At 40.2% G+C, this 11673-nt stretch overlaps 1 protein-coding gene across 1 annotated transcript; it reads left to right on the top strand.

The window, feature by feature from the left end:
- The first annotated feature begins 433 nt into the window (after positions 1-433).
- Positions 434-9863, top strand: kctd9b (potassium channel tetramerization domain containing 9b). The gene is made up of 12 exons (XM_051938729.1): positions 434-606; positions 728-849; positions 1487-1530; positions 1784-1877; positions 2128-2186; positions 2268-2396; positions 3469-3536; positions 3625-3720; positions 5106-5255; positions 6759-6864; positions 7558-7691; positions 8207-9863. The coding sequence occupies exons 1-12, from the start codon at positions 559-561 to the stop codon at positions 8321-8323; spliced, it is 1167 nt and encodes a 388-aa protein (XP_051794689.1). The 5' UTR covers positions 434-558; the 3' UTR covers positions 8324-9863.
- Positions 9864-11673: the final 1810 nt, after the last annotated feature.

Here is an 11673-nt window from a genome sequence, read left to right as displayed (position 1 = left end):
ATAATAAGAAAATGAAATTCTGGATTTTAATCAAGGAACAAATGTAAATAAATAATTTTAGAACTTAAAGACACAAATCAATGAATAATTAGTAGTAATTAAAAAAGGAAATAATTTATATTTGATAACATACAGTAAAAAATATGTGGAAAAGAGTAAAAAGCAGAAGCAAAACAATTAAATTAAAGTGGCAATGAAAAAATATAACATTGGAAAAATAGAGACATAAATTTCAATCAATAAAAAATACAGATTTTTCCTCATCTATTTTTCGACTGCAGTGTGTGGATTGCTTAGTTAAAAAATAAAAATATATAAAAAATTTATAAAAACATGAAAACTAATCAATTATCTGGAGCGCGACAGGCCCCGCCCCTCCATGTCTTGATAGGCTGTTAGGATTAAATCTAGCCCTCTGATTGGCTGCTCCGCCGCTGTGGGCGTCTGAGCGGCGTCCAGAGGGAAGAGGCAGAAAGAGAGACTGTTGCAGCCGAACAGCCGAACTCCTCTGATGGGTAAAAGTCGGAGCAGGAGCCGCTCCGGTTGATCCACGGAGCCATGAGGAGAGTCACGCTGTTCGTTAACGGGAGCTCCACCAACGGGAAGGTAAAGGGAGGCGGGATAACCGGGGAATCGGTGTTTGTGGGGCTGCTAGCTTAGCAGTTAGCTAACGTCCGCCCTCTTGTTCCGGTGTTTCCGGTGTCTCCTCTCCGGTTCTCCGGTACAGGTGGTCGCCGTGTTCGGTTCCCTGGAGGACCTCCTGACCGCCGCCAGCTCCAAACTGGGAATCAGAGCTTCCGGTGTTTATAACGGGAACGGAGGCCTCATAGATGACGTAGCGCTGATCAGGTAAGTCACGTGATCAGTAGATGAGACCAGGGGCGTCAAACTCACCTCAGTCCAGTTTCACATTCAGCCAAGCTGATAACACACACAAAAAAAGCACACGACAAAATATTACAAAAATGAGGCACAAAACAAAAAAGAGACAAAAATGTTCCAAAGCCACAAAAAATGGACAAACTACATAAATGAGACAAAAAACTACACAAATGAGTCCAGAAATAACAAAAGTGAAACAAAATGACAAAAATAAGTGAGACAAAAAGTAAACACAGTGCGACAAAAACATGAGACAAACGACAAAATTACAGAAATTAGTCAATGAACGATGCAGGAACAATTTAATAAATATATAAATACAGAAATTACTAAATAAAAGTGACGTGAGGAAACGTCTTGATGTTGGAAATCTGAGTTCAGAGCTTTTGTATTATTTTATTGTTGTATATTTATAATCAAACTGTGTTTTAATTATTTTATTGCTCTATATTCATAATCAGTTTGTGTTTTATTATTTTATTTTCCTATATTTATAATCAAACTGTTTTTATTACTTTAATTTTCTATGTTTATAATCAGACTGTGTGTTTTTATTATTTTAATTTTCTATATTTATAATCAGTTTGTGTCTTTCTGTCTCCAGGGACGATGACGTTCTCTACGTATCAGACGGAGATTCATCTGAAGGTTTGTTAGAAATAAAAACAGCTTTTTAATGTCTTAAAAACTCAATAAAAAGCCTCAGAATGAGTGAAAAAGTCAGAAATTGAATTTACCGACGTTGAATTGTTTCTGTTTGCAGCAAAGAAGCTGCTTTAGAACGTCTGATTTAGAGGAAAATTATTTTATCTTCATTTGTTGGCAGAATGAAGAATGACCTTTAAATCTACCTGTGTCTTTACCTGTAACTCCACCTCCACCTGTACCTTTCCCTGTGTAGACGTTCAGGACGAGCTCATTGGTCCAGCCAGGTGTCAGACTCACACTGATTGGTTGACGCTGAACGTAGGCGGGCGCTGCTTCACCACCACCAGGTGTGAAATATTAATGTAATCATAGCTGCAGAGACCTGATGATGCTTTCTGTTTATTCAAAGCTGATATTTAATTGATTTAAACATTAATGTTATTTATGTTTTATTATTATTTTAATTAGTTTTTTGTGGTCTGACCAAATATTTCCTCTTAGAAGGATTTTATATGTTTAGTTTTGAATTATTGTGAAAGAATTTAAAAATATTTGACCTCTGCGTTATCAGTTTTGTTTTGCTAATATGTTTTTCAGGAGCACGTTGGTCAGTAAAGAGCCTGAGAGCATGTTGGCCCACATGTTCAGAGAGAAAGGTGATCAGATCAGTAGAGTTATTGATTATTGACTGATCGGTGTGTGGTTTCCTGGTTGTAACGATGTGTGTTTGGATCCAGATGTTTGGGGGAACAAGCAGGACTCTCAGGGAGCGTATCTGATCGATCGCAGCCCCGACTACTTTGAACCGATCCTCAACTACCTGAGACACGGTCAGCTGATCATCAATGAGGGCATCAATCCTCTGGGTAGGACACGCCTCCTCCCCACACGATGACATCACCTTTACATCATGACATCACCTTTACATCATGACATCACCTTTACAGCATGACATCACCTTTACATCATGACATCACCTTTACAGTATGACATCACCTTTTCATCATGACATCACCTTTACAGTATGACATCACCTTTACATCATGACATCACCTTTACATCGTGACATCACCTTTACATCATGACATCACCTTTACAGCGTGACATCACCTTTACATCATGACATCACCTTTACATCATGACATCACCTTTACATCATGGCATCACCTTTACAGCGTGACATCACCTTTACATCATGACATCACCTTTACATCATGGCATCACCTTTACATCGTGACATCACCTTTACATCATGACATCACCTTTACAGCGTGACATCACCTTTACATCATGACATCACCTTTACATCATGACATCACCTTTACATCATGGCATCACCTTTACATCATGACATCACCTTTACATCGTGACATCACCTTTACAGCGTGACATCACCTTTACAGCATGACATCACCTTTACATCATGACATCACCTTTACATCGTGGCATCACCTTTACATCGTGACATCACCTTTACATCGTGACATCACCTTTACATCGTGACATCACCTTTACATCGTGACATCACCTTTACAGCATGACATCACCTTTACATCATGACATCACCTTTACATCATGACATCACCTTTACATCATGACATCACCTTTACATCATGACATCACCTTTACATCGTGGCATCACCTTTACATCGTGACATCACCTTTACATCGTGACATCACCTTTACATCGTGACATCACCTTTACATCATGACATCACCTTTACAGCGTGACATCACCTTTACATCATGACATCACCTTTACATCATGACATCACCTTTACATCATGGCATCACCTTTACAGCGTGACATCACCTTTACATCATGACATCACCTTTACATCATGACATCACCTTTACATCATGACATCACCTTTACATCAGGTTTACATCGTTACATCAGGTTTATATGATGACATAATTTCATTCTTTCCTCTGCAGGTGTTCTGGAAGAAGCTCGGTTCTTTGGTATTGAACAGCTGGCTGAACAGCTGGAGACACTCATAAAGGTGTGTGTGTGTGTAGAGTGTGTATAAAGTGTGTGTTCCAGACTGAGTTGTGTATTCAGTGCTAAACGTTTGTGTCTGTTGTGTTCAGTCGTCTCAGCCTCCTGATGATCATTCACCTCTGACCCGGAAAGAATTCATCAGATTCCTGCTGGCGACGACCACCAAGTCCGAGCTACGCTGTCAGGTACACAAAAATACACAAAAATACCAGCAAGTCAGAGCTACACTGTCAGGTACGCAAAAATACACAAAAATACCAGCAAGTCAGAGCTACGCTGTCAAGTACACAAAAATACACAAAAATACCAGCAAGTCCGAGCTACGCTGTCAAGTACGCAAAAATACACACAAATACCAGCAAGTCAGAGCTACGCTGTCAAGTACGCAAAAATACACAAAAATACCAGCAAGTCCGAGCTACGCTGTCAAGTACACAAAAATACACAAAAATACCAGCAAGTCAGAGCTACGCTGTCAAGTACACAAAAATACACAAAAATACCAGCAAGTCCGAGCTACGCTGTCAAGTACGCAAAAATACACAAAAATACCAGCAAGTCCGAGCTACGCTGTCAAGTACACAAAAATACACAAAAATACCAGCAAGTCAGAGCTACGCTGTCAGGTACACAAAAATACACACAAATACCAGCAAGTCAGAGCTACACTGTCAGGTACACAAAAATACACACAAATACCAGCAAGTCAGAGCTACACTGTCAGGTACGCAAAAATACACAAAAATACCAGCAAGTCAGAGCTACGCTGTCAAGTACGCAAAAATACACAAAAATACCAGCAAGTCCGAGCTACGCTGTCAAGTACACAAAAATACACAAAAATACCAGCAAGTCAGAGCTACGCTGTCAGGTACACAAAAATACACACAAATACCAGCAAGTCAGAGCTACACTGTCAGGTACGCAAAAATACACAAAAATACCAGCAAGTCAGAGCTACGCTGTCAAGTACGCAAAAATACACAAAAATACCAGCAAGTCCGAGCTACGCTGTCAAGTACGCAAAAATACACAAAAATACCAGCAAGTCCGAGCTACGCTGTCAGGTACGCAAAAATACACAAAAATACCAGCAAGTCCGAGCTACGCTGTCAGGTACGCAAAAATACACAAAAATACCAGCAAGTCCGAGCTACGCTGTCAGGTACGCAAAAATACACAAAAATACCACCAAGTCCGAGCTACGCTGTCAGGTACGCAAAAATACACAAAAATACCAGCAAGTCCGAGCTACGCTGTCAGGTACACAAAAATACACAATAATACACACTAGTACATAATAATACACACTAATATGCACAAAAATACACACCAGTACACACTAATATACACTAATATACAATACACTAATAAAACTCTCAGAGCCAGATGTGAATAAATGCTCCCAGATGTCACAGAATAAGCAGTTTAATTTACATGAAGTTTCAGGTTTTCAGTGAGTTTGTTGTAAATCTGAAGCTAAACTTTCAGATTCTAGCAGCACATCAGAATATCCTGAATGTTTTAAAGAGTTTTTTACTCGTTATTGACGTGTGTTTGTGTCCTTCAGGGTCTGAACTTCACCGGAGCTGATCTGTCTCGCCTGGATCTTCGCTACATCAACTTCAAGATGGCTAATCTGAGAGGAGCTAATCTGAGCCACGCTAACCTGAGTGGAGCTAACCTGGAGAGAGCCGACCTGTCCATGGCCTGTCTGGACGTGAGTTTAGATGCTTTATTACCAAACATAGCATCTAATACCAGGCTAACAGTTTATTAGCTCAGATGGTAAAAAGTAGGGACCTTTCTTTACGACAGTTAAACAAATAACACAAAGCTAATTATTGTCTGTTATCAAACATACAACTACAACCATAAAAGGTTTGAATTTCTCAAACATGTTGTTGACAAGGTGCAGGTGGAGCGGAGGCTAGTGGGAAAGATAAAAAGATCACAATAAAAGCACGGGGAGGACAATTACTAAAGATATCTTCAAAAAATATGACTAAAACTCACATGGAAGTCTTTATAAGGCAGTTCAGTGGCTGTTTGGTGTCTCTTAGTGGTTGTTTTGTGTCTTATTGCATTACTTTTCTGTCTTTTTGTGGTTGTTTTGTGTGCTTTTGTGGTCGTCTTGTGTCTCTATTGTCTGGTTAGAAAGTTCACAATCAAACTGCAGCTCCAGGTGAAGTCTTATGGGATTTATTAGTGGTTTAAAACCGTATTCAAAAGACAAATGACTACAGGAAAGTAGATAAATCTCTCCTTGTGTTGCTCTATTTGAGTCAACATTTATTTAAATAAATATATAATATCTATAGATAAGTAAGTAAAATGTATTTATACACACAAAAACAAAACAAGAATCAAAACAAAAACAATAATGCTAAAGGTATTAAACTGTTGAAACGGGAGCAGCCGCTAAAATAAAGTGCATCAGAACGATAAACAGAATAAAGCAGCTACAGGCCTATCAGAATAAAAAGGTTTCCAGCCGCATCATAAACGCTCCACAGAGTCGATTGCTCTCAGCTGCAGAGGAAGAACGTTCTAGTTTTGGTCACCGCACGTTTTCTACTCGGTTAGAGGGACAACAAGGAATTCTGTTGGCCTGACCTGAGAGCTCTGTTGGGGCGTTTGGCTGAAGGAGGTGGGAGATACCCTGTGGTGATTGGCCACGTGAAGCCTTAGAAGTAATCAGCATTTTTTTAACCCATAAGAACCCAGACCCATTTTTCCTGAAAGGACTTTTAATGAGTTAAGGCCAGACATAAAGCTTTACAAGGAAGAGACTGGGGCACTCAAAGTGCTTGTTACACTGGTGTCACTGTGGGTTCTTATGGGTTAAATGTACATGAAAATAGATGGGGAGTCGGTGAAGAGAGGAAAAGATCGGTCTGATACCGATAAAACACAAAGATACGATCTTATCTTTATGTTTGACTACTAGAAGATGAAACTCGATGGATTTAGATCTTGAGTCTCTCACTATTGTTGTTGGTTCATGAATCTGTTCAAGTCTGGGGACTCACCGCCGTTTTATGGACCAAAACCAGGTTCCTACAGCATAAATCACCACATTTTACCGTTACAAATGACTTCCTTTGGACTACACTTCTGGTAATTTAATCTGCGTTGGCGTAACTTCCTGTTAAAGAAGGAATCTTGTTGTACATTTATATATATATTGATATCATATTTCTGTATGTTTTTGTTTTTCCAGTCGGCGAACCTTCAAGGAGTGAAGATGTTGTGCACCAACGCTGAAGGAGCGTCGCTCAGAGGATGCAACTTTGAAGATCCGGCTGGAATCAAAGCAAATCTGGAAGGTGAAGGAACCCATCGATCACATCCTGATAAACACCACAGGGATCAATCACATCCTGATAAACACCACAGGGATCAATCACATCCTGATAAACACCACAGGGATCAGTCACATCCTGATAAACACCACAGGGATCAATCACATTCTGATAAACACCACAGGGATCAATTCTGCACATTCTCTGTTTATCGATCGATCGATCCATTGACGTTGATCGGTTTGTCTGCTGCTGTTCTACCCACTGAGACCGGTCTCTTTGAGCTTTATTAGGGGTATTTTTGTAGCAGCTGTTTCAGTTTTTCTCTGGCTGCCTGCTAAGTTAGCTGCTAGCCGCTAGCGTAGCATTAGCCGCTGTGACGGCAGCTAATGTCCCGATTTGTGTTGATTTGTGCTTTGTAGTTCTAGCTTTTGTGTCTCTGGTACCAGTTTTAACAGAGTGTTAAAGCTAATCTGAGTTTAGACAGATGTGATGCTACAAATAGTATTAGGTGAAGGCTAACCTAAGTGAGAACTTATCTGTCTCAGTATCACTTTCCTGTGATCATAATCAGCTGTTTAGACTCATTTCTGTCGCCACTCAGCTAAAGTAGAACATTTATTTTATCAGTAGTCATTAATAAAAATAGCCTGATAATCGGTTGATCCCTGAACCTCACTGAGATGAATCTGGTCCTGAACTTTTGCTTGTTTTCAGGAGCGAACCTGAAGAACGTGGACATGGAGGGAAGTCAGATGACGGGAATCAACCTGAGAGTCGCCACACTGAAGAACGCCAAACTGAAGAACTGCAACCTGAGAGGAGCGACGCTGGCCGGGACCGACCTGGAGGTGAGAACACGGAGCACATGTAGCGTTAGCTAGCTTTGAATGTTGAGGGCATTTATTTATCCTCAACATTCAAAACTGCCTTCTACGTACTAATGACCAGCGTAGTTTGTGGTATTCGACTGATAAATCGTCACAAACCAATAAGGCAGAAGATGAGGAACCTGCAGCTCACTGAACGTGTCATAGATCAGCTGTAGTTCCTGTTTTTTTCCACAAGGTGGAGCCTCTTACTGGTTACTGAGGTGGAGTTACAGGTGTGTTTGCTGACCGACCGTCCATAAAACAAACACACCTCAATGCTGTTTAACTGGTATTCATGTTGATGAACTCTGCAGCTTCAAGTGTCTGGTTCAGCTAGCTACCTGAGGCTAATGCTATGCTAAGCTACAATTCTCAACTTTAGAGGGTAAAATCTTCACTAACAAACCAGCCAGAGCTTCACTCAGAGCGCCGCCGCTGTGTTTCAGCTTCTGCAGGTCAATGATAAACTCCGGTTGCTCTGATTTTCTCTCCAGAACTGCGACTTGTCCGGCTGTGACCTCCAGGAAGCGAACCTCCGAGGCTCCAACGTGAAGGGAGCCATCTTTGAGGAGATGCTAACTCCACTACACATGTCTCAGAGCGTTCGGTGAAAGTCCGTCTTCCATTTTACCGCTTTAAACCACAACAGTCGCTCCAAGAACGAACACCAAACCTTTCTTTCCGTCGCTCTGAACCCACAGGTGTCTGAGTTTTCTGCTTTATTGCACCATTTTTAAACCACATCTGTGTCTTTTGAGGTCTGTGAGCAGCGATGATGATGATGATGCCTTCTGGGCCGATGAATGTAGTTTTAGATGTTTTTTAACGTGTCGTAGGTGTTTGACGCGGGTTTGTGACATTCATAAGCCTTCAAACCGCTTTAAAGTTGCTTCAGATACATTTTTAGTAAATGTAGCGTGATTTTACAGTTTTTATCCTTTCAGTTTCTGCAGCTCAAATACATTTTAAATAAATGTAAAAGTTTAGTGAATTGATGTTTCACAGAATGTGAAATGAGTCCAGTGTGCGTTAGAACCGGTTTTACCTCCATCCTGTTACCTCTGACAGTTAAACGTTTGTTCTGCTTCATTTCAGCCAAACTCACATTAATGTGTCTCTGTGGGTCAGAACCCGTCTGGACTCCAGTATGGAGATTAGAAGTCACAGAAAACAGCATTTAAAGTGGTGGACTGGCACCCTAATCCTGCCCAAAACCAGATCCAGAACCTGTTAAAACCAGGTCCGAAACTAAAACTAAAACCGCTGTAAAAACCAAGCCCAGAACCAGTCTTAAACCAGTCCAAAATCAGGTTCACAATCATTTGAAGACCAATCTTAAACTAGTCTGGAACCAGGCCCAATACCAGTCGACATGCCGTCTAAAACCAGGTGCAAAACTAGTCCAATTACAGTCTAAAACTAGGTCCACAACCAGTTAAAAACGGACCAAATACAGGCCCTTAACTAGTCCAAATCCCAGTCCAAATTCAGTCTAAAACCAGTTTAAAAATCTCTGTAAAACCAAATCAAAACCAAGACTAAAACATGTCCAAAAGAAATCTCAAATTAGTTCAAAACCAAATCCAGAACCAGTCCAAGACCAGTCTGAATCCAAATCCAAAACCAGTTTAAAGCAAGCCAAAACTAGTCTAAGATCTAAAACTCAATCCAAACCTAGTCTATAGGCAGTCCAAGATACCAATCTAGTCTAAAACTAAGCCCAGAACCAGTCTAAAATGAGTCCTAACCAGGTCTTAAACTAGTCCAGAACCAACTCTGAGTCCAGTCTGAACTGGTTTATCTGAATATCTAATGAAGGGTCAGTTTAAAGTAGAGACTCATTAATTAATACGTCAGGCTAAAATGAACCAGAATTAACTTTTAATGATGAAACATTTAAAGCAGAAACATTTTGCACAATGTTTCACTGAACATTTAATAAACCTGTTGGAGTAGATCAACAGATTTGTCTTTGTGTTCTTCCGTTCTAACCAGACGGTGTTTGTTGTTTCCATGTCGACAGATAATCGTATATTTTAGTAAAAGTCTGATTCTGCTGATGAATAAAGTTTATATCCATTGATTCTGTGCACATTACTGTAAACTGTCTGGTTCTGCTGCAACATCATGTTGAATAAATGTTTTTTCTTACGTTTTCTAATGTTCTTCATGTTTTAAACTAATTCTGACTCCATAGATTTTATATTTATCTTTAAGTGAAGTTCTACCTTCAGACTGTGAAGGTTTTCCGAGTTCCAGGTCCTTGAAGTCCATAGAGGCGAATGTCTCCTGGAGAAAGTTCTAGAGTAGACCTACCGACAACTGGAGAAAGTTCTAGAGTAGACCTACCGACAACTGGAGAGAGTTCTAGAGCAGACCTACCGACAACTGGAAAAAGTTCTAGAGTAGAACCTACGACAACTGGAGAGAGTTCTAGAGCAGACCTACCGACAACTGCGAAGAGAGTTCTATAGAGCAGACCTACCGACAACTGGAGAGAGTTCTAGAGCAGACCTACCGACAACTGGAGAGAGTTCTAGAGTAGACCTACCGACAACTGGAGAAGTTCTAGAGCAGACCTACCGACAGCTGGAGAAAGTTCTAGAGCACAGACCTACCGACAGCTGGAGAAAGTTCTAGAGCAGGACCTACCGACAGCTGGAAAAAGTTCTAGAGCAGACCTACCGACAGCTGGAAAAAGTTCTAGAGCAGACGCTACACGACAACTGGAGAATATTACAAACATTACGACATACGGGCCCGAATATCCGGAGCCCATAAACTCTTATTCCAGCCAAGCCCTAATATTTTGGATGTCTTTTGAGTTATTTCGCACAATTTTTGAGTCATTCTGCACAAGTTTAAGGGAAAAAATGCATTCTGGGGTAAACTTTCATATCAGCATGGGTTGATGATTGGTTTGGTCAGAACTAGTTCTAGACGATGAAAGAAGAAACCAGGATCATTTTCTGCATGTTATAGTCATTTTTTATCACTTTCTAAATGTATTGTATGTCAGTGAAATGGAAAAACAACATATAATGTTCATGACTTTTAATAAGTTTTTGATTTATTTAGTTGATTCAGAACAAATCCTTTGTACAAACACCTGCTATAAGGGGTCCAGATGTCAGATTTATTAGATTTTGATGGAACAGCCCAAATAATAAAATAAAAACACTGATGTGATATTGTCTATGGATGTTCCACCTCATGGGTCCAGCAGAGGGCAGTGTTGTCTGTGTGATCAGTTCACGTGTTGTAAAAACCTTTAGTGGTTTGGTGACTTTATCTCCTCAGAAATAGTTTTCAAATCCTGGTCCCTTCAGTGGAAAGTTCCTCAGAAAGGTTCCTGCTCAACTTTATTTATTTTTGGTTAGAACGCCTCCGATATTAGTTGGATTTCACGTCACTACATGGATGTTAAAAGAGTCATCATGGTTCAGTGAAAAGATTTGGATAGCCAAAATATTCAACATCTCTGCTTGAAGGAAAACCAGTTAAAAGCCAGGACAAATAATAGTCTAATAAAAGCCAGGGGTACCAAAACCAGTCTAAGTAGACTTCGAAACGGAGTCAAATAACAGTCTAAATATGGGTCAAAACCTGGTCCTAAAAACGAGTCTAAATAAGACCAAAACCAGGTCCCTAAAACCGTCTAAATACAGGCCAAAAACCAGGTCTAACCAGTCCTAAAAACAAGACCAAAACAGGTTCTAAACAGTCTAAAATCAGACCAAAAAGGTTCTAAACCAGTTCTAAATAACAGACCAAAACCAGGTTCTAAACCAGTCTAAATACAGACCAAAACCAGGTTCTAAACCAGTCTAAATACAGGCCAAAGCCAGTTATAAAAACCATTGATTCAAACCCAGTCTAGAACCAGTTTAGTCAGATTTCACGTCTCTATGGGTGTAAAAACACTTGTTGTCGTGGTTACAGTGAACAGGTTTGGATATCA

Source organism: Acanthochromis polyacanthus, chromosome 18 (assembly GCF_021347895.1).
Source record: "Acanthochromis polyacanthus isolate Apoly-LR-REF ecotype Palm Island chromosome 18, KAUST_Apoly_ChrSc, whole genome shotgun sequence".
Lineage (NCBI taxonomy): Eukaryota > Metazoa > Chordata > Actinopteri > Pomacentridae > Acanthochromis > Acanthochromis polyacanthus.
Note: the sequence above shows the minus strand (reverse complement) of the source record. Positions and strands in the feature narration are given on the sequence as shown.

Bases quoted from the DNA above. Each gene is read 5' to 3' on its own strand.
- kctd9b (XM_051938729.1), top strand. From the start codon at position 559: ATGAGGAGAGTCACGCTGTTCGTTAACGGGAGCTCCACCAACGGGAAG. The intron at 3,537-3,624 runs GTGTGTGTGTGT...TGTTGTGTTCAG, and splicing joins AGCTGGAGACACTCATAAAG to TCGTCTCAGCCTCCTGATGA. The intron at 6,865-7,557 runs GTGAAGGAACCC...GCTTGTTTTCAG, and splicing joins AATCAAAGCAAATCTGGAAG to GAGCGAACCTGAAGAACGTG.